Genomic DNA, 24,734 nt, shown 5'->3' on the forward strand with positions numbered 1-24,734 from the left:
CCAGGCTCCTCCTCTGTGAAAAAGCCAGGCCCACTCCAGATGATCTTGAATACGGGGCTGGGATGGAATTGGGGAGGTACCAGGACTTCAGTGAAAGTGCTTGGGAGCCATTGCATTGGAATCTGTGATTCCAGCATAAGCTGTGGCCACTAGGTGTATTTCCTGTTTCCAGTCTGTGATTCGAAAGTGTGATTAGGAGCTGTTTCCTTGTTGCTTGCTTTGGTAGGGGGACATCGCAAGTCAAAATCGGGGTTTATAGCCTGCAAACAAAGCTGTTGCTGATTGTTCCTGCAACTCAGAGCTTATGGCAAGCGGTGAAGCTTGGAACCAGGAGCAGGTTCCAAATGGTCAGGACTGTCCAAGGTGTGGACGTTTCAAGTTGAGCAGGTCAAGCTAACCTAAAGGAAGGTGTTGACATAGATTTTCTAGGCAGATAACGTGCCTTTCCTCCCTTTAGGTGAGAACAACCTAAGTTTGTTCCTGTCGTGCCTTCAGGGAGCCTCTCTGCTCAGCAAGACTGAGAGGCCAGGATTTGGCATTTGAGCAAGTGGGGCAGGGAGGGCAATGCTACAGTACCTCGAGCCATCATGGAGGGAGTGTGCTCCCCTTGGGGGCCTTACAGCTGCCCCAAGCGCACTCTTCCCAAGTGGCTGGATCAGATGTCATTGGCATGTTGTGGACAGTGATCACCTGTGCTTTCTTTGCTTTTATCCCTTCTGTTCCTGTTACCTTTGACAAATACCTTTTGATGTCTTTGTTTTCTGTATGCATCCAATTTTTTTGTTTTGCTTTGGTTTGTTAAGGAATACAGAAAGTAAAAGGACGTTAATAAGTTTGAAATTAAACAAGGATTCTCGGGCCCCCATTGACAAAAATGTAAATGGAGCCTACTAGCACTTTTTGTCCTTGGCAATATAACCATGGCTTTGGTGACCTATGACACCCGTTAGAGCCATAGCCACAGTTTTCCTTTGGATTTTCACTCTCCACCCCGTCGTTCTCCCCTGCATTTTGGTTAAGAACAGGTCACTTTATATGATGTGTGTATGTCAATTTCTAGATTTTAAAAATCAATTTGATTTTAAGGAAAAGAACCCTTATTGCCTTAAGCATCAGATCCTTACAGGGTCTTTGCCCTTCAGACCGCTGAGTATATGCAGATCACAGGAGGATCTTGTTACAATGCAGATCTTGACTGAGTAGGACTGTGTGGAGCCTGGGACTCTGACCTTCTTTGCAGACGCCCAGATCCCTAGGCGGCTCTTCCACAGACTGTGCTTTGAAAGGCGGTGAGAGCAAAGTTCCTCTCCAGTGTAATCCTCATTGATTTAAAACTGGCAAATAACCACTGAAGCTTTCATTTGCTGTCACAAACATTAAGTGCAAAAATTCTTAAATTATCAAGATTCGGACTTTCCTATCTTGTAAGCCTAAAAAATGTTGCTTTCACCAAGTGGAAAATATTAAATTCTCATTTAACCATGGCCCCAATCATCCTTCTTCCCCAAAAGGGCACAAGATTATTAAATAATTAATTTTTAAATGTTACTCGTGGGGATGTTTAAATTTACAGGGGGGTAAAGCCTTTGTGATAAAATAATGTTGTTGCTTATGTCAGTGAGGCATCTAAGGATAAGTAGAGAAATCACCAGGCTCAAAACAACAAGGAACAATCCAGGCATTATTTAGAGCAAGTTAAGTATTTTACATATTGGCTAAGCAGACTTTTTTTTTCATTCAACTTAGTTAATATATTGTGTATTATCAGTTTTAGGGGTAGAGTTGAGTGATGGATCAGTCGCATTCGACACTCAGCGCTCTTTACATCAAGTGCCCTCCTCAGCGCCCATCACCGGGTTACCCCATCCACCCACCGCCTTCCCTCTAGCAACCCTCAGTTTGTTCCCTATGGTTTGCCTCCCTCTCTGTTTTAGTCTTATTTTTCCTTCCCTTCCCCTATGTTCATCTGTTTTGTTTCTTAAATTCTGCATACGAGTGAAATCATATGGTATTTGTCTTTCTCTGACTGACTTATTTCACTTAGTGTAACATGGCTGGGTGGACTTTTATTTTATTTAATTTATTTTATTTATTTATTATTATGATTTTATTCAGTTATCTGACAGAGGGAGAGAGATCACAAGTAGGCAGAGAAGCAGGGGGAAGCAGGCTCCCCGCTGACCAGAGAGCCCCATGCGGGGCCCGATCCCAAGACCCCGAGATCCTGACCCGAGCCGAAGGCAGTGGCCCAACCCACAGAGTTACCCAGGTGCCCCTGGGTGGACTTTTAATAACTATTAACAAAAGAGCAGTTTATAGATTTGAGGAGTGGTCGAATAATAATCTGAAGACTAAATATGCTTTTTTTCCCATTTTTTTTTTCCTGTGTCCTGTAGAGAAATCAACTTTTCAGTCATCGGTCGGTATGTGGATTATCTTGTGGAGGAACAGGGAGTGAAGAGTATTTTTGGTGAGTCATCTTCAGACATTTCTCTAGACTTCTCTATCCCGGTTCTTAGAAAGCAGCTCTCACCTGGTTGCTAGTTAGGAGGTCACAGTGTCTTGTGTCATAGGTTATGACTGAGCCTGGCTAAGCTAAGTAAATTTGTGAATCTAGAGACTCATCAGTTTTAGACCTGGAAAGCACCTCAAGAGATTTCCTAGTTTGATGGTATACCTTCAAAACAGATAAGGTATCAAGAGATTTCCTAGTTTGGTGGTATACCTTCAAAACAGATAAGGTATTATTTTTAATCCCACCTTGAAGAAGAAAATCTATGGCTTAGATGTATTTAGATGTATTTAGGATGCCTAAAAGCACTTAGCCAAAAATGGTAGAGTAACGGCGAAATCCAGACTTCTGTCTCTTAAGAATGGGCTTTTTTGTGTCTCACCCAGACCTTTCATGTGGTAACTGTGGAAAGACTCTAAAGGCAGCACGCAAAAGACTCACAGGTCCAGCAGTTACACTCACTTATTTCATAGCCGATGGATTCAAATCACATCTTGTACACTCAAGGCCCGAGAACTGTACTTACCTGTGACCGAGTTGCCCCTTTGTGTGGTGTTGTAGGTGCTTTGCCCCTTAGACTGGACACCACAGCTTTTTTCCAAGCTGCTGCTCTACCAGCAGGGGTCCCTCAAGAACTGGAAGCATAAGATCATAATTGAGTCAGGTCAAAACTCTGTGAAAAGGCAGTCAGGGCACACGTCAAAACCAGAACCTGAATACAGAACCACTTGGTGTCCCCCTACGGCTCCAAGCCGTGGCCAGCAAAGACTGATTGTTCCCCTTCAAAGGGTCTCAGATCTCCTCTGGGTATTGGGAAGAAGTAGGAACATCCCTATTCGTACAGCACACTGGAAGTGTCTTAAGACCCCAAAGGAGTGATAAAAACACTCTTTCCTACCCTCACCCCGCCTTCTCTACCCCAGGTGAGTGCTCAGTATTTGGAGATCCAAATCCATTAGGGCCCAGTAATGTATCCTAGTGCCATTTGCATACTTTCTGTGATCCATTAAGAGATTATCATATTAGAAGGGAAAGTTTTGGAAACTTTTCACTAAACTCTATTTAGTGATTGAAAATCTCATCTTTGCATCTATAAATGAGAAGAATCATTTGCACTTTGCAGGGCTGTTGTGAGAATGAGTAGCTATTATAAGAGTGCTTAAATAAGAAATATTAATATCCTTGGTGTTTTCTTATGAATTACATTGAAAAAATTGTCCTAGAATGCTACCGTCATGCTAAACTATAGAGTGAGGTCTTTGTAGATCTGTAGTATGCACTACTGTCCTTATGACCCTTTGACAGCCCAGTATTGGGTGGTGGTGATTTTCCTGCCATTCAAGCCCAGATAATAGAATTAGGTGGTGTGATTGGATATTTGCCTAAAATGAGGGCAGTAATCTCAGTCTGTGTTCAAATACTCACTCTCCATCCCTAATAGCAAGGACGGATTTGTCATTACAAGTCATAATTAAGCTTCCCACTGCTTGGAACAAGGTGAAGATGGGAAGAAGAGAATCTTAGATAAAAATGGAAACGTGGCATTTCCCCTCTAGATTCCAACCTCTGATCTGTCCCCATGTCCCTTCCCCTAAGCAAGGAGTTCTGACCCTGCACTTCCTGTGTCCGTGTTGGAAGAGCAAAAGGAATGGGTTGGCCCACTAACTTACTCTCTGTTTGAAACAGTGAATGGCACGACCGGAGAAGGCCTGTCCCTGAGCGTCTCAGAGCGTCGCCAGGTCGCAGAGGAGTGGGTGACCCAAGGGCGGAACAAGTGAGTGGCGTCATCAGGATAAGGGCGCCCTTCCACAGAGCTGCCTGGAGGACAGCTCTTTCCTGATGACACAGCCTCCCACCTTCTGGCCAGAGGTCAGGCTTGAAGCATGGGGATGCTGTTTCATCACCACATTTGTAATAAATTTTAGATGTTATGAAAGTCAGTAGATGGAGGGCTGAGAAGACTGCTCGGTGAACTTGCAGTGACTGTGACCGATGACCTCCGAGAGTGCAGAGCCAGCCGGGCTGGCGAAACAGGAGCGGCCCGCAGGGAGCTGTGGGTGGGTGGATCGCTGCAGAGGTGCGGGTGTGGGGGCGACGAGCACAGCTCATTCTCAGAACATTTTCTGGTAACGGGAAGGAGAGATGGAGCGGTGGATGAGGGAAGAGGAAGCAAGATGGAAAGAAGGGAAGTTTGTTTTAAACTGGGGAAGTCTTGAGCGTGTTTCTCTGCTGAAAAGACAGTTATCTGCAAAGAGAATAAGAATGCGTAGACAGCTGATACCTTTGATGGGAAGGTCTGGGGTGGGGGGTTGAAACAAAACCACAAGTAGGTAGTGTAACTTTAGAGGACAGCCCAGAAGCTAGGAGGGAAGCATGGGCCAGGATGTGGCCAAGCGTGGAGCTACAGAAGAGGAAAAGTGGGGTAATCTGTGTATGAGGCCTCTGTGTATTTCTTGTGTGTTGTAAGTGAGCACATCTGCCAGGAACAAGGAATTGGGTTGAAATTTGCTTGAGAACAGTCCAGATTTGAAGTAGCCACTGCACAGAATTGGAAGGGAAGTAAGTCATGTTGACCAGAAGGCTTTTTGGAGCCTCGTTCTCCCGAATTGGGAAAGAACGAGTTGGGATGAAAGCCATAGGGTGGTTTTCTCTAGCAGCACCTGGCATCAGGGTGGAAGGGAGAAGGAATGAATGGCTTCGTTTAACCCTAAGCCAGGAGAAGGGGTGTGAAAGGTTTAAGGAGGCCGGAAAAGCAGCTGATAAGAGTAAGAGCCTCTGAGTCAGCCTTCCTTTCTTCTTTCAGAGGTCTTAACCTTTAAAAATGCAGCCCTGGGGCACCTAGGTAGCTCAGTCAGCCATCTGCCTTCAGCTGAGGTTAGGATCCCAGGGTCATGGGATTGAGCCCCACCTCCAGCTCCCTGCTCAGTGGGGAGTCTGCCTCTCCCTCTCCCTCTGCTCCTCCCTTGTTCTGTCTCTCTCTCAAATAAATAAATAAAATCTTTAAAAATGCAACCCTGATCACAATACTTCCTTAGTGGGGCCCCATTTCACCTGAGACACAAGAAGTCAGGAGTCACTAGGGACTCAGTGAGCAGGCCTAAACAAGAACGCCGTGTCTCCATCCCTTGAAAATGGCATGTGCGTTATTCAGGGTCCCTCAGAAGAGTCGCTGGGGTGACTGGACTCACAACTGAGTTCTCTTAATCCTCCTCTGGTAACACCGGGCTCACTGTGACCTCCACCCGTGGGCCCACATGGAACACCCCCAAAGATGAATAGTGGGGTCTTCAGAGGAAACCTCTCAGAAGAAGCCAAATTCTGAGGACTTACAAGATAGGAAAAAGCTTTCTACAGTGAATTCATTTCTCATGTGACTTGTTCCTGGCTGTACTCTTTGAAAAACCTCTTTCTTTTCATCCCCAACCAGAAATACCTCCATGTTACCCCAGTCTCCACGCACAGATCACCAGCAACACACCATCTAAAACAGTGCTTTGTCCAAACACGCATTCACATACTGATGAACTGACTCTTGGTGTCAAAACTTTATTCCCTCGACATTTTTTTAAATCCCTCATTAGACTAATTTTAAATAGACCACCATAGAATTTAATAGTTTGGGGGTTGAGATTAGAGGGCCATTAGCTAACTGCCAAAACCAGCACAAACCGGGGTAGTTCAGCCCTTCTGCGTTCCTGTAAACTTCCAAGTGATACAACAGTGTTGCCTCTTTTATAGGTTGGATCAGGTGGTAATTCACGTAGGAGCCTTGAGCTTGAAAGAATCACAAGAACTGGTATGTACGTAAGTCCATCTGGGAGAGACCACTCCAGGGGCCTCCGTTTCCTTTTATTATGGGAGTATGGTTGACATATACAATATTATATTAATTTCAGGTGTGTGACATAGTGAATCAGTAATTCTGTGCATTACTCAGTGCTCACTGGGTTAAGTGTAGTTGCCATCTGTCGCCCGACAACGTTATTACAATATTATTGACTACGTTCCGGGCGCTATACTTTTCATGTCTGTGACTTGTTTATTTTATAACTAAAAGTTTGTACCTCTTAATCCCCTTCACTTATTTTGCCCATTTCCCTACTGGCAACTACCAGTTTGTTCTCTGTTTTTATGAGTCCATTGCTAGTATTTGTTTGTTTATTCGTTTTGGGTTCTTTCAGACTGTGAATAAGGGAAGGGGCTCCTTTTTTATGCTGAAGTTAAACTCAATACCATTTTTGCTATATATTGGATGCTGTTATTGGGGAATATGAGATGTGCGGTGTCAGAGCTCACGATCCAGGAGCAGACACAGCCATAATGAGTGTAGCCCGAGTGACTAATTCCTATAGCAGAGTTTGGAGTAGGAGACAGAGACACCTCTTCCTCTGAGCCAAGTGGGGGTGGGTATAGATGTAGCTCAGTTTGCAAATAAGGAGAAGAACTTGAGCCAACGTCAGTATCTCTAGGAAGCAAAAGGCAAAGCCATCTGCTGGGCATAAAGGAAGATGGGATTCAGATGTGAAAAGCGGTAAAAATTGAGAATTGCTGCCCGCAGAAATGGGAAGGAAAACTGAAACACAGAAATTTTGTCCCCACCCATGCTCATATCAGCATTATTTATAATAGAGAGATGCGGAAGCGACCCAAATACCCGTCAATGGATGAATAGATAAACAGAATGTGGTATATACCTACTATTAAAGGACAAAAATACAACTGAGTAATTTGGAAGATCAAAGTGGCTTTATTGAATGAATCCAGCAGCATCCAGTCTAGCAAATAGAAAAGAGCTCTGTCGAGCTGTGGAAAAGGAAAGGTTTTTAAAGACAGAAGGAGCAAGAAAAAGGAAATTATTAGCAAAGAACACATTGTTTTAAGCAAGGTCACCCTCCAGGGGGGAAAGGTGGGGGTCTGACTGTGGATTTCCTAGGGCTGACCAGGAAATTCCATGTTGACAGTTTAAAGATCACATTCCCAGGGCACCTGGGTGGCTCAGTGGGTTAAAGCCTCTGCCTTCAGCTCAGGTCATGATCTCGGGGTTGTGGGATCGAGCCCCACATCGGGCTCTCTGCTCACTGGGGAGCCTGCTTCCCTTCCTCTCTCTGCCTGCCTCTGTCTACTTGTGATCTCTCTCTCCCTCTTTGTCAAATAAATAAATTAATTAATTAAAGATTACATTCCTGGGAGGATTGAAACTACAGCCAGGTTAGGTGTTAAATCTTGGTTTGCTGACATGGGGCCTTAACGTAAGTGACTCCATTTGGGTCCTGTGGGTTTTTTTTAACAATACAGTAGAATATTATTCAACCATAAAAAGGAAGGGAATCCATCCTGTCACATGCTGTAATATAGGTGAACCTCTTTGAGGACATTATGTTTAAATTAAATAAGTCTGTCACTAAAAGACAAATACTGGGCACCTGGGTGGCTCAGTGGGTTAAAGCCTCTGCCTTCAGCTTAGGTCATGGTCCCAGAGTGTTGGGATCAAGGCCCGCATCGGGCTCTGCTCAGCAGGAAGCCCGTTTCCTCCTCTCTCTCTGACTACCTCTCTGCCTACTTGTGATATCTCTCTCTATCAAATAAATAAATAAATAAATAAAAGACAATACTATATGATTCCTCTGAAATGATGTATCTAAAATAGTCAAATTCATAAAAACAGTAAGTAGAATGGTGGTTACCAGCGGCTAGAGGAAGAGAGAATTATTTAGTGGGTCTAGAGTTTCAGATTTGCAAGATGAAAAGTTCTAAAGATCTGTTTTATAACAATGTGATTATAACTTAAAACTACTGAACACTTAAAAATGATTGAGGTGGTAAATTTTATATGGTTTTGTTGCAATTAAACAAAACTTTTTTTTGTAGTAGGCTCTCTGGCCAGCATAGGGCTTGAACTCCCGACCCTGACATCGGGAGTCCCTTGCTCTACCAACTGGCCCAGCCAGGCACCCCTAATTAGTTAAAATTTTAAAAAAGATTGCCCGTGGTGCTAAAGACCAACTGAAGTCATAAGTCATAAATTTGTCTTACTACCATTCAACTAAGTCGTGAAAATTTCTTTCTAGGTACAGTCTCCAACCAGAACATAGGTTCCAGAATACAAACAGCTGGATTGCTCCAGGTTTAGAGATTAGCAGATCAGGTGGCGCACAGGGCAGGAATGGAAGGAGTAACACTTTCTGGGAGAAAAGTACATGACTTGGTTGTTTTGAGGACTTCGTGAATTGGGTGAAAAAAGAAAGCTTGAAAGTGTTGAGGTATTTACCAGATGGTCCAGTACCTGGACCAGTACTCAATTCACCATACTTTCAGAATTTATGTATTCTGATTCCAAAGATTACAATGACTTGATCTAGCCCCAGCATCTTCCTGATGGGTTCTCTTTGTTTCTCTTATTACTGAATTTAGAAATGGGATGTATAATATATATTTGCAAAGTCGTAATTCACTATTGTCAGGCATGCCACAAGGGAAGGCATATTGCTAGGTTGATGCTTAATAAGTCTAGAATCAAAACGTGGAGACTTGATTTATCCTTCTGATGCATGATTTGTTCTTACAATAGGCCTTTCAATTAAGGTAGTGTGATGTAGGAGATTTGTTTTCATCTCTTTTTAATTGCTTTTTTTTTTTCCTATGTGTGATATAAATTTTAACATTTTGTCATGACAGGAAAGATTGTCATCCATCAGGCTGAGCTCTAGAATAGAGCAGAGATAATCTTAGTATAGAGGTAATCCTCCTGCTATAGGGATAATCCCCTACTATGTGGATAATCTTGCCAATGAGACTGTAATTTGGTATTTGCTTAGCCATAACTCCATTGGATGTTGTTTGAATGGGCACTGCCATTAACTGTCTCTTAGCTATTTCCTTTTTCCTTATTTTCAGCTAAGGTTATCCTTCTAGTCTTGTCCTTAACAGAGTGCTAAACAAATGATTCAAATATATAACATCCAATTGGTGTTAATGAAATTAAGCCCAATGTCACGATTGGTCTTTGGACTGTATCCCAGTCTTCTCTTTGGCTCTCCTACTTTTGCAAGAAACTAATCACATCTATTAGAGATAGATATTATGAAAGTCTTAGAGAGAAATTTTTTTCCCTTTTAGGTAGGGGGACATGCTCTGAAGGACTCAGCAAGTCCCTGCTATGTGCTTATCACCATAATTCACTAACTATACACGAGAGTGAGTAAGATCTCACACCCGCCTGTAGGAACTCATTCTATTTGAGAATTGTCACTGTACACACTGTCTTGCAATGTAGTAGATTTTAGGTCTCAAAATAGTTAAGAATGTTTTAAGGGCCCAGCAGAAGGAAATGGTCTTTTTTTTCTGGAGGAATTTAAGAAAACCCTAAAATAGTGGTACACTGTATCTCCCTTTATGTGCATAATCTTTTTCTTCTTAAAATTTTTCAACTGCAGGGCGCCTGGGTGGCTCAGTGGGTTAAGCCGCTGCTTTCAGCTCAGGTCATGATCTCGGGGTCCTGGGATCGAGTCCCGCATCAGGCTCTCTGCTCAGCAGGAGCCTGCTTCCTCCTCTCTCTCTCTCTCTGCCTGCCTCTCTGCCTACTCGTGATCTCTCTCTGTCAAATAAATAAATAAAATCTTAAAAAAAAAAAAAAATTTTTCAACTGCATTCCCAATCCATAAGTTAAAAATTTTAAATAAATTTAGAATAAACTTTAAAATATGACTATTATATCATTGGGCAGGAAAGACAGCATCATCCAATGGGCTGAACACTAGAAGAGAAATTACACTTGGCAAGTTTCTCTAATAATAGTTATAATTATTACAATGAAACACTCATGTCTCTGTTAGCAAGGTTTTTTTTTGTGCTGACAAAGTCTGAAGAAGTATAAGATTAAATGCACGGGTCACCTCCACCCAGGTTCTCTACTTTGCAATTTGGGATTTTTCCTGCTGACATTCATTGTTAAATTTGGCTTATTTTCTTCTCTCTAGTGATGCATCAGTTGGCAAATTTGAGGTTTGTTGCTACTCTCAGTATGTAAGATATAGGCAAATGTAGTAGGTCACTTATTCCAAGATAGTTGTGATATTGTGATTTATAATAAATAAATACATATATATATATATATGGTCTTTGTCCAGTTTCTGGCACAGAGTTCCTAACACTCTTGCAGTTTTCTGTGATAAGAACAATAAAACTGTCTCTTATTGTATGAATGATGTGGTTTTTAGAAAGCAACTAAAGATGAGGGCTGGTTGCCAGGAGACCAACCGTGTGATCAGAGGGTTGGAACTTTCAGTCCTACCCGACCTCTACCTCTGGGGAGAAAGGAGGGACTGGAGGTTGAATCCATCACCAGTGGCCAGTGATGAAATCAGCCATGCCTATGCAGTGAGGTCTCCCTTAAAACCCAAAAGGGCAGGTTTCAGAGAGCTTCCAGATTGGTGAACATGTGGAAATTTGGGGAGAGTGGCACACCCACACTTGGACAAGACATGGAAACTACAGGCCCTCTCTCCATACCTTGCCTTTGCATTTCTTCTATCTGGCTGCTCCTGAGTTATATCTTCCTATAATAAACTGCTGGTCAAATGTTCCCCTGAGTTCTGTGAGCCCAAGGAGGGGATCGTTAGAACCTCCCAAGTCTGTAGCCAGTTGGTCAGAAGCACAGGTGATGACCTGGACTTGTGATTAACATCTGAAGTTCAGGGAAGCAGGGTCGTCTTGTAAGACTGAGCCCTTAACCTGTGCAGTCTGATTCTGTCTCCAGGTAGATAGTATCAGAGTTGAGTAAGCTTGCAGGACATCAGCTGGTATTGGAGAATTTCCTGTTGATGAGGGGAAACCACCCCACAACCCACAAACATCAGAATTGTGACCAGACCCATAAAGGTCTTCTTTCTTCTTTTCAAGGCCCGACATGCCGCAGAAATAGGAGCTGATGGCATCGCTGTCCTTGCCCCTTTCTTTCTCAAGCCAGGGAACACAGGTAAGCAGGTCGTCTAAACACGTGGGGCCTCACGTGGTCCACTTCTTTGGCCTTCATTCAAAATGGTCATACTGAACTCCTGGAAGTAAAGTTGTGTGGACTGACAGCGTGAAGTTGCGGTGGTGCAGCAACTGTCCAGAATATTTGGTCTCCCTGAATCCATAAAAGAAACGACCCCTTTAAGAAGGGCTTCAGCTCGTTTACCAAGTAATCCGATTGGGTCATCCACCAAACCCCAGGTCAACCTCCAGGTGCAGGTTAGGCATCCACTCCTAGTCCAGTCGGTTGTGTAGTGTCAGAGCCACATGGCAAAGCATGGGTCATTTTTCTCAAAAAAAGAGGAATATAAGTGATGGGCATCTTGAGACTTCATGTTCTAGTCAAGGTTGGGTGAGTAATGAATTAGAGGGAGATTTCAGAGAAAGATCCATTGTCTTCCAAAATACCAAGTTAATTGCTTTCTCCTCTGCTTTCTCTACAGCAATTATTTGTGGCTTCCAAGTGTACTGAGTCTTTTTAATCCTTCTGATTAGCAAACAAAGAAGTACAAATTTTGAAAGGACTGAAGACAGACAATCCATGATTGCATGCATGATTAAATAAAATCAAAGCTAAATGTAATTGGGTCAAAGTAATTGTGAAATTCATCTAGTATTGGTAGAGAGAAAATAACTGTTAATATAGGATAAGTGATTTAAATATTGCTATTTTGAGAATTCAGAATGAACATATTTTAAAACTTTTTTTCACATGATTATAAAAATTTTATGTCAATACATTTCCCAAAAAGAAAAAAGAAAGATAATGAGTTATACATAATAATTTTCTCAAGTATTTGTCATGGGCAGAGTACGTCATCACAGTGTTCAGATGATGTGCATAAGATTCTCTCTCCCACTCCCCAGTGTAAGCAGGTCTGCTGGATTTTATTTATCCTCCTTAGCAGTGTCGCTGTGAAAACTCACGGAGGATGATGTAGGAAATTGCAAATCCTCAGTAAACTAGAATGAATTCTCTTCTGCTCTATCTGGTTTTCTCCCAAAACTGGAGAAGTGCCAACCTCTGGTTGAATTATTGTGACATGTGCCGCTATTCTTATAACTTCCCTCTTTGAGCCAATGTTTATATTTTTGTTGTAGAATTTTCCCAGTTACAACTTGATGATTCTGATCCTAATGCAAATTCCTTGTTCACTGACCACATTTAGCCCTTGTTGGGATAAGAGCACAAGAGTCCTACTGATGGGCTTCTGGCTTTGATAAGAGTATTATTTCATGAGCTTCTCTTAATATGTGGGAAGGTTTACACCAGTTTTTTAATAATATTTTAGTATGGCAGGAAAGTGATCATCTTATTTTGGCCTTTCTATGGGAAGGAAAATAAACCTTTGAATGACATGATTTGCAAAGACATGGCAGTACCAATCTCAGGGATGGTGAGAGTGATTGAAAATTTTCAGCTTCTGAGAGGGATGGTTGCATTCCAGTAGATGGTTAATTTTTTACCAGGGGAAGTTAGTGTTTTATACTTGTTTACACGGTGGCTTTTCCTGCTATTCTTTCAGATGTCTTGATTAATTTCCTAAAGGAGGTGGCCGCTGCTGCCCCAGCATTGCCATTTTATTACTATCACATTCCAGCCTTGACAGGGGTAAAGAGTAAGTAATGTTTCTCCCAGTGTTTCTTTCCCTCCATCTCTCACATCTTACCCTGTTTCAGTAACAAACTCCCACTCCATTGCACTCCACCCCGGGTAGTTCAAATTGGCTCCAAAATAAGTCAGTCTTATCAAAAATAATTCACTCCTACCAATCACTGACACTATCTTATAATGAAAGTTTTTACACAGTGTTAGGGGGAGGGAGAAGCAGGCTCCCTGCTGAGCATGCAGCCCAAACCTGATGTGGGACTCGATCCCAGGATGGGATCATGACCTCAGCCAAAGGCAGCCACTTAACTGACTGAGCCACCCAGGCACCCCTTCTTTTGACTTTTCTTTTATTGCTACTGTGCTTCTCCAGAAAGGGGATTGTTACAATTAGATGAAATTTCTTAGGAGATTATTTTTTGGATTCCGTTCCTTTCTACTTCCTTAAAAGAAAAAAGATAGATGTTGTGATTTGAAAACATTCATCTGTTGTCTTCGAGGAATGGAAGCCTGGAGGCTGAAATTTAACAAGTCATAGGAACTACTAAGTGGGGGCAAGTGACGTCCAGCTGCGAACAGCCCCTGGCACTCAGCGCTGATATGAGGGGCTCTACGTGATGGGACTTGACTTTTTCTGGACATGTGCAGTTTCGTGAGGCATTTTCTGTTTTGAGCAGTTCGTGCTGAGGAATTGTTGGACAGGATCCAGGAGAAGATCCCCACCTTCCAAGGGCTGAAGTTCAGTGACACCGATCTCTTAGACTTCGGGCAGTGTGTTGATCAGAATCGCCAGCGACAGTTTGCTCTCCTTTTTGGGGTGGATGAGGTAAGTTATCCACTGGCCTGTCCCAGCAGGGAAGTTACCCTCCGGAACAGTTTGTAAGCTGTTTAGGTTGCAAGATATTTTCTTTCACTCTTTTTCATTCAAGTGAATCCTCTGTGTGTTTTTGCTTAGCAACTGTTGAGTGCCCTGGTGATGGGAGCAACTGGAGCAGTGGGCAGGTGAGGCTGATTCATTTCTCCCAGCATTTGTAACTGCGAAGCACCCCCAGGGAGGCATTTGCTGCATATGTGTTTATACTTCTTGCACAGACACCTTTTCTAATAAAAGCTGCCTTTCTTTCCCTCAGTCTTTCCATGAAAAGAAATTAAGTAGAGCTTAGTAGTTTATTAGCAACTCAGTCACTGTTATTAGAAGCGTCTGTTGCAATTAGAGGTGAGGAACTTGAGCTAAGAGCCTGCACAGAACTTGCCAGAAATTACTTAGTTACTAGTAACAGAAACCCATTGAAAGTAGCTAATGTGGAAGAAGATACATTATTATCAACTACTGGGAAATTGGGTAAAACTCAAGAGGAGGAAATGCAGCCAGGCCTCAGCTAAGGTGAGAACCTAGGACCACCAAGCTCTCAACAGGCAGGACAGATGGTTCTCCACCTGTGCTCCTCTGGAGACTCTCACCCCTGCGTCTCTCCGCACACCTCTCTCTTTCCCTCTTTTGCTCTCCGGGCGCGCTCTCTACACTTCACATGCACAGGGACAATCGTGGCTGCCCGGTCCTGAATCTCATCTCAGGGTATCACTAGGTAGCACTGCCTGTTTGGCTCGCCCAAGTCCAGTCAGCTGCAGCCAGAAAAGTAGAATCATGTGGCCTGATGCCTTCTCAGCAGAGGCAGGCAATTCAATTAGCATGTCCACTGCATTTGTTTACCCAGTTCATTAGAAACGTGCCTGCAAGGGATTGAGTGAAATATTCATGTCAACTGAAAGTGCATTTCCTTCCTATGGGAAAAGGGTAGGAGAAGTAAAATAATATTGATAACATGTCTTGTTGACCATAGCTTTGTTGAAGAATAAGTAGAGTAAGTAAGTTAGGTGAGTTATTCACTAGGCCAGGATGGCCCACAACATCCATTGCCACTGCAGGGACATTTCTACCATGGGAACCTGAATGCCTGGATCTGCTGACCATGAAATTCTTACATTTTTTTACTTTTGTTTTTTGGCCTCCATACTAGGCATTTTAATTCTGTCAACATAATCTGCAAGTGAAGTACGTTTCGTTAGACTTTATTTCTTCTTAATTATAATTATATTCCTCTCTGACTAAATATGCCTAAGACCCCTGGGATTTGAATTTTAGGATTCTGAAACTCCTCAGACATATTGTGACTTAGGAGTGTTTCACATCTGTAAGTGACTTACCTCAGCTATTATATTTTATTTTTCCTTATTTTATTGCCAGAAGATAATGTGAACTTCACGTTCTTGGAATCCCTTGCTGTTTACTCCAGGGTCTCCATGTATGAAATACCAACAGCATTCTATTTTTGATATATCAAGATAAATGTATTTTTCTAAGACTGACTTATATGAGAAGTTTTAGAAACTTTTTTTTTTGTAAACTTCTACCCTGCTGATTTCTCGAAGAATGCAGTCATTCGTCTAAGGTATTTGTCTTTACTGGTAGAGTTGGATATTATTTTTTTAAGTCCACATTTTATCAGATCAAATAACTTATTCTCACTTGCATTTTTGCTGAGTGGTAGCAGATGGCAGCATGAAATGACGAAAGCCTCTGCCACAATTGTGTAACCTTCTGTAAGTCATAGTTTCTTCACAACCAAACAGAAGCCAGGGTTTTGAGAGAATTAGACACGATTTATGTTAGGCCCCTGGAACACAATAGACAATAAATGATCTCTCATTTTATTATCATCTTCATTAATATTATTAGAAAGTAGTCTCTAGGTAATATATAAATTGTGTAAGCATATATACTGCAGGTAATACATAAATTGGCAGAGAACTCAGATAATCTGCTGGGATTTGCCCCTTTCACCCAGTTCCTCAGCATAAGGCTTTAAGGCCTCCTCTCAGATACTACATTTTACCCACAGTTCGAATCTAGCTTTGTGCCTGTGCTTGTGCCCTGGGGCAGGTGTTGGCTTCAGTCCCTCCCTACCAAATACACCTCCATCTCTAGCTTTTTTCCCTTTTTTCTCATTTTATCCTTTTCCCACTTTTCTTCTTTTTCTTTATCCTCTTTGGTATTCTGTGCCTCCTCTTGGCACCGCTTACTGTTGCTAGATAACTCAGAAGCGAAGACACCTGATCTCTAATAGACTAGGGCCAAAAAATAGACTTCTGGAAGGCCTGGTATATTTCTCCCTTTTAGGCATCAAAGGGACTTGAAGATTTAGGTGTCTCCCACTGAGTTACTGATCCTGCAGTGTGTACTGTTTTCTTTCCAGTACCTATAACTACCTGGGAAAAAAGACAAACCAGATGTTGGAGGCTTTTGAACAAAAGGACTTCTCTTCAGCCCTGAACCATCAGGTTAATTTTTCTTCCCCGCTGGATAGTTCTTATTCTCTCTCACCAGCACTCCTAGCACACCTGCCGTTGTTAAAATTGCCTCACTGCCTCTTTCTTTACTTTCCTTCTGCTTCTTACCTGTTCTTGTTTAAAGCCAAACCTATCCCGATTGTCTGTGTTCCCCACGTGTCCAATCAGGACAGGCCCCATACAGGAATGATCTTTCTCTGTGTTCCTCCTAGAAACGATCTTACTTTTACTTTATGTTCAAAGTATTTTTGTGACTATAAAATAATAGCGATAGTGTTCTGGGGAAATGACCACATGCCATCCCCTTGAGGACTTCACACCCAAGTCTCCAGAGTATATGAAGAAGCCGTGACGCTGGTAACCCAGAACAGGGAGACTCAATCCAAAGTCAGAGCAGGTCAGTCATTTTCACCTGCCACGTGTTGAGAACTGGAAGCATCTACCAAGCAGAAACAAGAGCCAAGTGGGTGATCTAAAAGGAGACACTGACTTCGAAAGAGGAAGAGAAAAGCAGCTGGAGCTGATGGGTTACAGGGAAGACCCGAGGTGGGGAGAAATGGTGGCTGCCGCTAATGTTACACTGAGGGCAGGCAGCTGTCCGGAGAATGGAGAGTCTCACGAAAGGAAGAACCAGTCCCTGAGCTGGGTAGTATGTGTGCTTGAGGTCAGTGGAATGAGGTGGAAAGAAACAGCATAGGCACAAGAGAAGGACTTATCAGAGGTCGAGAGGCATAGGGATTTTTTAAGATGGTAAGAATAACTGAGTGGAGTATCCCAAAAAGATAAGTGAGAGCAAAAGGCATGAGCCAGATTGGAATAGTGCTCAGCCCCAATGGTGTAGCTTCCCAGTGAAAATTATTTCTGAAAATTCCAGCCTGTTCTGAGTTGTATGAGAGGGAAACCAGAGGACAGAATCAACAGGGAAATGGTTGTGAGAGGAGCCTTCCATTTAGCAGCTTCTTTTTTTTTTTGACTAGTCCAGCTTCCACCCTCCCCCCCATTAGTCCCACTCAAATAAGTCATCCTGCTCGAAAAGGTACTGGTAAGGAGTGTAGCTTACCCCATTCTCTGGCTTTTCTTACAGAAGGCTAGTGTGCGTGTGTCTCATCGACTCCGTTATTCAAATGCCAAGGGCTGAGCCAAGTGCGTAACTTCGGTCAGGCCAGTCTCTGTTGTAAAGGAACTTGCAGTCAAGTGAAGAAGCAGACCAACAAGTCAGGGTGGAATTTATTCATTCTCATGAACTTAAATGCCATCTGTTGTATTTACATAAGTGAAATGACGTGTACAGAGATGCTTCGTACTGTGTTGTTTATAAGAGCAAAAGACAGCAGCAACCCAGATACCCAGCCATAAGGAAAGGGTTAAAAACATCGTGTTTGAGTGATGCGATGGAATTATATGCAGCCCTTAAAAGGACAAGATCATTTTCTATGTATAAATCTGGAAAGATTTCATGGTATATTGAGTGTACAAAAGCAGCGGCGTATAGAGTTGTGAATGTAATATACTACAGTTTGTGTGTGAGGGAAAAAAGAACATATATATACATGTTTTTAAGGCTCTGGGTGTTAAAAGTTCATTCTGTACTGAATTTTTTGTTACTGGACTGTATATAATTGGTAAAACAACATAAAATGTTAATCAAAAATGCATCTCTTAATGAAATGGATGAGAGCCTGTTTTTATGAATTAGCTTACACGTTCATGGATGAAGATTACTTAATGCGAGGGTGAGTTGCATTTCAGCATCAATACTATTTATGTTTTTTGGTTTTAGAGAAATAAATGCTATGAAACCCTGTTCATATAAATTAGTAGTAAGAATAGAAGAAATTCTGTTATAGTAATGTCACTCAAGTCTTTGAATAGTTTTTTGAGTTGTGTTAAAAACCATAGAATGCTTTAGTGATTTTCAGCTGACAGCCTGAGAAGCAACATTGAAAGCAGTATTGAAAGCAAAAAGTTGAAAGCCCTATAATTTTTTAGAGGACGTGATACCTGTTAACTAGAGGAATCGCTTTTTCACTTTGTCGATGCCAGTAGCAATATTTTGATTTGCTCCTTTATTCAGTTCCCAGAGGTGTCCCAAGTAATATAGGCAGTGCCGAAGCAATGATATAGGAAGTACATCTTTATTTTTTTCAAAAGTGGGAAGAGGAGCACTCACAAAAAGGAAATCTGAACAGTCTACACCTCCATGCAAATTCTTAGTCTCATTTAGTTTAAGAAAAATAGCACTTACAAAAAAAAAAAAATAGCACTTACAGAAGTTAAGGATCCAGAAATTATTTATTCCCATAAATCTTAGCGTTCCTAAGTGCTCCTAGATATCTTAGAGAGTACCTTAGAAATTAGCATACCCCAGTTTGAAAACAACCACAGTAGCTGATAAGTTTAGATGAATAAGGATCAGCTAGATGATGAAGACTGCCCACCCCCCGTCTTAACTCTGTTGTGCAAATCTGTCTTTGGCACTTCTCTGCATGGCCCCCTTTGTATAAAGCTTATGTGTATGAAAAGAGCCTACCTTATCCTGGATGGATCTCAACCATCCTCACTTGGGGGTTTTTCTCCGCTCTGACAAGCCTTCAGAAAACTAAGGTGGTGGGCTTTTTCTTTTGGGGTTTCTGTCCTTTGACCTCCAAAATTTCTACATTGTTATCATAGCTTAGTGATACTGACTGTCAATTTTTTTTTTTCCTTTCCAGTTTTGTATTCAGAGATTTATCAACTTTGTGTTCAAACTTGGTAAGTTTTCTACTTTGTCTGCTTTGACTTTTAGGGAAATGGAAGACCATCACTTTCTGTGAGGGTTCAACAAGAATACTTTTCAGTGTTCTGTTGCAAGCAGAATTTTATTTCCGATACTAGCCTCAGGGCCAACCTGTAAAGTCGTGAAGTAAATCTGGTTGGCACCCTTCTGCAAACCTTGTCCGTCCATCTTCGCGCTTTGCTTGCCTCCCCACTCTGCACACCACCTTCTGATTCTTCTCAGCACTCGCTCCCTGTTCGTGCCTCTGCTCCTTAAAATTCTACTGCATCTTGGCTGATTTCAGCCTGAGTGCTTGGAGGAAGGCAGTCTGAGTATAGATCTTACTAAATTGTGAATGACTGACAGCTCTCCCAAGAGTATTTGCAATGTAAAAAGAGTTTATTAACATTTGTAAGCTCAAATGGATGGAGGTTTGGGTAATATGACAAAGTAAAATTTGAGGGAAATACATTGAATTTGCATAGAGAAGCCTTTTCAGAGTCTCCTAAATATTATCCCATCACAGATGACAGATTCCACCATTCATTCCACTTCTGAGGAGACTGATCCTTCCTGAGAACCTGGGTCAAGTCCAGGAAGAGTTTTAAGTTTATTCTTGGCAGACCACCCACGTCCCTTTCAGAGCCTTTCGGGCTTATCCTGGCAACTCCCCCCAGGCCCAAGCACCTATTACGTGATATGGCCCACATTCTTGAAGGGCTCTCTGCTCACTCTCTTAATCCTTCAAAGACAGTGTTTCCCATCTGCTTTTCACTTTCATGATTTCTGTCATTATTATGTGCCACAAGTATCATTAGTTACCTATTATCATTCCCTTGTCCCAAGTAGTACTTTTCACAAGATGGTGGGTTTGGTGTGATAGTGATATATGTACCTAAGGTGCATTTAAATAAATATTGAACTATTTTTTTTTAAGATTTTATTTATTTATTTGTGAGAGAGAGAGGGAGAGTGCATGCACAAGCAGAGGTAGAGAGAGAAACAGGCTCCCTGCCGAGCAAGGAGCCTCATGTGGGACTCAATCCCAAGACCCTGGGATCCTGACCTGAGCTGAAGGCAGCGGCTCAACGAACTGAGGCACTCAGGCATCCCAATAAATATTGAACTATTAAAACTAGAACCAAAAATGTACCTGTGTCTATTTAAGATCATTCTGTATGCCAGCAGTGAGACTGCAACATTTTTGCCAAATACAGCTCTAAGATATTAGCTAAAAAAATTTACTCTTTAGGCAGAATATTTGCATTTTAAAGACGTGGACTTGGGGCACCTAGATGGCCCTGTTGGTTAAGTGCCCAACTTGACTTCAGCTTAGGTCATGATTTCAGTGCCATGGGACTGAGTCTCATGTTGGGCTCCGTGCTGGACCTGGAGTCTGCTTAAGATTCTCTCTCTCTCTCTCTCTGCCCCCCTCCCTGGATAGAAAGAAAGCTAGCTAGCTAAAGTGGACTCTTGAAGATAAGTTTTATGATTTAAAAGAATGTATCTTTAAAGAAATCATTTCAGACTTCTTTAGCAGGTTGGAGCTTTTCACAGTTTAGGCAAGGAGGGAGTTAGCTTAATAAACTTGTAGTCTTCTTGTGAGGGCAGCTCCCTGTTCTGCCATTTATAATGGGCCTGGAAGGGCCATTTTGCATTCATCAAAATATACTGTATATCTTTGGTCAAACTAGTAGTTTCCTTCCAGATGCTCAACTGTTACTATTAGTTAGCTTAGCAAAACAAAGTTACGTCTCATATGTGGGATCTAAAAGTATAGCCGGTTAAAATAACTGCTGTATTTCTGCTGTTGTTTCTTTCTGCTGTATTGTTTTGGTAGATCTACCTTCAACATCCCTAATTCTATCTTCAGCTCTGCTTTGTACTATTTCATTTCACTGAATATATATATTTTCTTCATTTCTAGCATTTCTTTTTTTTTTAATTTTCCTGTTTTTGTTTTTGTTTTTAGATTGTATTTATTTATTTGCCAGAGAGAGAAAGATCACAAGTAGGCAGAGAGGCAGGCAGAGAGAAAGGGGGAAGCAGGCTCCCTGCTGAGCAGAGAGCCCAATGCGGTGCTCAATCCCAGGACTCTGGGATCCTGACCTGAGCCGAAGGCAGAGGCTCAACCCACTGAGCCACCCAGGAACCCCAAGATTTTCCTGTTCTTTATTTATATGCCCTTCTCGTAGCCTATGGCTTCTATTCCTCCTTTTATCTCTGTGAGGTCTCTCTCAGAATTGTGCATCATCTACTCCCAGGATGTGGGATTTGTCAGTTGTGCATTTGCAAGCTCTTGTGCAGCTTTTTTCTCATGTGTTTTATAATTTTTAACTTTGATTTTGTCTTCAGAGACTATTGTTTTCTAGAGAATCCATTGAGCTGTAGGTTATAAAGTGTCTTAACAATTTGAGGCTCAGAGTTGTCCTATTTTTACATTTTTACATTCGCCTCTGTTGGACACTATAGTTTCACCAGTTCTAACCAGTATGTAGGTTAATTTCTTAGTACAGTTTTTACACCAAGTGCGTAATGCAAATCTGGATCCAGCATTCTTCGATAGCACAGGCTTGGGATTTCTTTCATATGATCGTTTTCCCTCCACAGCCTATCAGAAGTCAAGATTTCATGCCTCTCTGTCCCCAGGCCAGCAGGCCAGGTTTTCTTCCACTGCCTTTCATAGAAGGCTGACTCCCAGTTTTACCCAGGGCATTTAATTTCAGACCCCTGCTCTGCACAGACCCGAGGCTTCCTGTTGGATTCCTGCCCCAGCTTTATAACATGAGCTCTAAACAGCAATGTCTTAAGGAGTGCATTTCTCAGGGACTTCGTAGATGTGCTTGAACTCAATTCTGCCTTAGCAATGAAGTATTGTGTCCTCTGATCCACAGCCGTATATCCCTGAATCAGATCATCTTCATGGACCACCTGGCTTCAGCAACTCACACACTGACCTCTTTCTTCCTGATACCTTTGGTCCCTCCTTCTTCCTTTTGAGGCTGACTTTGAGTCTTCCTTTGTTTTGTTTTTACAGTTTGTCAAATTGTTAACAATTTGCCAGCTTTTCTATATGTTCAAGGCAGAAAGAGGGATTTCCTTTGCTCAGTCTGCCGTAGTGATAAGAAATGTTCCTCTCTTTTACTTCCACCTTATCCTGTTGTAGAAGTCACTAGACCGTGATCTCTGTTTTAGGATGTTTGTGGCAAAGTGGACAGTCCCAGTCACTTTTCCTTATTTATTTTTCCTTTCTAGGTTTTGGGGTGTCACAGACCAAAGCCATCATGACTCTGGTCTCTGGGATTCCAATGGGCCCACCCCGGCCTCCACTACAGAAAGCCTCCAGGGAGTTTATTGCTGCTGCAGAAGCTAAGCTGAAGAGCCTGGATTTCCTTTCTTCCACTGATTTAAAGGATGGAAGCTTGGAATCCTGGAGCTAGTGCCTCTCTGTCAAATCAGAGTGTGTGTGTTGAATGGTGCATTCATTTCTCAAGGACTTTTTAAATGAACTAAACTCTTTTCTAGCAAACAAAATCTTACCCCAATCACCAAGGATTTAAGTACCTTCTAAGATCCTAAAAATGCTCTATTTTGTGAAGGGGTAAAAACTCTAAAAGGAGTCATGAGCCCTGAGTCATTCAATATTTCACAGAATTTTTGTGGAGAAATTTTTGCTTATATGGATGAAATGGAATCAAGGGGGAAAAATTATAATGATTCATCCCATTGGCCTTTAGGAGCCCCCATTATCTTGATTTCTGATTCTTAATCCTATTTTAAATTAAAAAAAAAATTTAAACCACTATAATGTACTTTGATTTTAAATAAATACTCATTTGGAATCTAGGACAACTCTGAGCTACTTCATTTAGGCAGGTACCCTTACTTGAGTGCCAAATTACAATGTGACTGAACTCTACACAACTGTTAACACACCAGCTCACTTGCTATTCAGTCTAATTCTAGAATATCTGCTTTTAAATTAACTGTGATGTCAGTTTTACCCCAACACACTGCGTTAGCTGAAAACTTGCTTCAGTTCTTACCACTCAAAGGCCCATTAGAGTAGCTTTTCACAGAACAAAGAGAAGGCCCTCCCCACAGATGAACTCAAGTCTCCACTTCTTGCTATACAGAGAACTTTTCAAAGCTCAGAGTCTAAACTGAAGAGCTCTCCACTGGGCACCACACACTTCCCCTTTCCCCACAGAAAGTGAATGGCTTCCCCACAGAAAAAAGTGGCTCCCCCACAGCCCCCTGAATGCCTGGAAACAAAGGCCAATATCTCCTCAATAGGGAGCCCAGGGTCTAACAGTTATTTCCTGGTCACACTTCCAGCACATTTCTTCAGTGAAGGAAGATTTGGGGAGGACCCAAAAATTTCACTCAAGCTTTCCCTACATACCTTCTTTATTCTTTTCTTTCTCGGTAGCATGGCTGTTTAGTCTCCTTTCCAACAGACCCTGGTGAATGCTTCATAGTAACAAAGCCAGTCAGCTCTTGGTGACTGTAAACCTGACTCTCCAGTCTATCAATTACTGAGGATTTTGTCTTTGTTTCTTCTCTACTGAGTCTGCTCACTGGCAAAAGGAGAGTATTTGAAATTCGTATCCGTTTACTCTTTAATCTCTAAAAAGGAGAACTTTTTCAAAATGAGAATTTGAAATTATCTGTGGATTCAGTTACCATTGCCAATTGATTAACTAGTTAAGGGTTGTTATAGTTATGGCTCCTCACTCCTCTTTTTGCTCAGGAATGACATGTGCTGTTTCTCATATTTCTGTCTCCTTCAGGAGTAAGGCGTTGGAATAAGAAATTGAATGGCAGTGGTTTATGTGAGTTTATATTCTCTCACTGAAACTTTTCTTTGCAGCCATTAATTTCCTAAAGGAAGAAAAGGGAGGTTTTTCATTCTGAGGAGGTCCTATCCTTAAATATATTAAAGTCAAATTAATTTTTTCTATGAAGATAAATCTTGGATATCCACTAGCCAAGATATTTTTTTTTTCTGTTTTTCTGAAACCAGTGCTTGGAGAACTTTGATGATGGTTAATAAGATCTTGTAAACACAAAGAGAAATAAGATGACTTTTCTTCAGTGACCAGGGTTGAATTTAGCTGTGTTCTAACATCCAGCTCCTTGGAAAAAAATAAGTGTTTACATAGTATAGTTACTAATAATGCATTTAATCAAAAGTAAATTTTTGGAACATGAATCTACTGTTACCTTTGAATTTAGTTTTTAATACTAAAACTGGGCGCCTGGGTGGCTCAGTGGGTTAAGCCGCTGCCTTCGGCTCAGGTCATGATCTCAGGGTCCTGGGATCGAGTCCCGCATCGGGTTCTCTGCTCCGCGGAGAGCCTGTTTCCTCCTCTCTCTCTCTCTCTGCCTGCCTCTCTGCCTACTTGTGATCTCTCTGTGTCAAATGAATAAATAAAAAATCTTAAAAAAAAAAATACTAAAACTAAACTAGTGATGTGAAATACTTCACTCAGCAC

General features: G+C 41.9%; 1 protein-coding gene across 3 annotated transcripts in view; it reads left to right on the forward strand.

The window, feature by feature from the left end:
• The window catches only part of NPL (N-acetylneuraminate pyruvate lyase), a 34,772-nt gene extending 11,690 nt beyond the window's left edge, over positions 1 to 23,082 (forward strand). For all 3 annotated transcript variants that reach the window (XM_032319206.1, XM_032319205.1, XM_032319207.1), the window contains 10 exons: positions 2,397 to 2,470; positions 4,199 to 4,286; positions 6,251 to 6,308; positions 11,411 to 11,486; positions 13,051 to 13,143; positions 13,811 to 13,959; positions 14,089 to 14,135; positions 16,388 to 16,472; positions 19,193 to 19,232; positions 22,492 to 23,082. In XM_032319206.1, coding sequence (XP_032175097.1) covers positions 2,397 to 2,470; positions 4,199 to 4,286; positions 6,251 to 6,308; positions 11,411 to 11,486; positions 13,051 to 13,143; positions 13,811 to 13,959; positions 14,089 to 14,135; positions 16,388 to 16,472; positions 19,193 to 19,232; positions 22,492 to 22,676 — 895 coding nt within the window. In that variant the 3' untranslated portion in view covers positions 22,677 to 23,082. The remainder of the gene's footprint in view (positions 1 to 2,396; positions 2,471 to 4,198; positions 4,287 to 6,250; positions 6,309 to 11,410; positions 11,487 to 13,050; positions 13,144 to 13,810; positions 13,960 to 14,088; positions 14,136 to 16,387; positions 16,473 to 19,192; positions 19,233 to 22,491) is intronic.
• Positions 23,083 to 24,734: the final 1,652 nt, after the last annotated feature.

This window comes from Mustela erminea, chromosome 17 (assembly GCF_009829155.1).
Source record: "Mustela erminea isolate mMusErm1 chromosome 17, mMusErm1.Pri, whole genome shotgun sequence".
In the NCBI taxonomy this organism is placed as follows: Eukaryota; Metazoa; Chordata; class Mammalia; order Carnivora; family Mustelidae; genus Mustela; species Mustela erminea.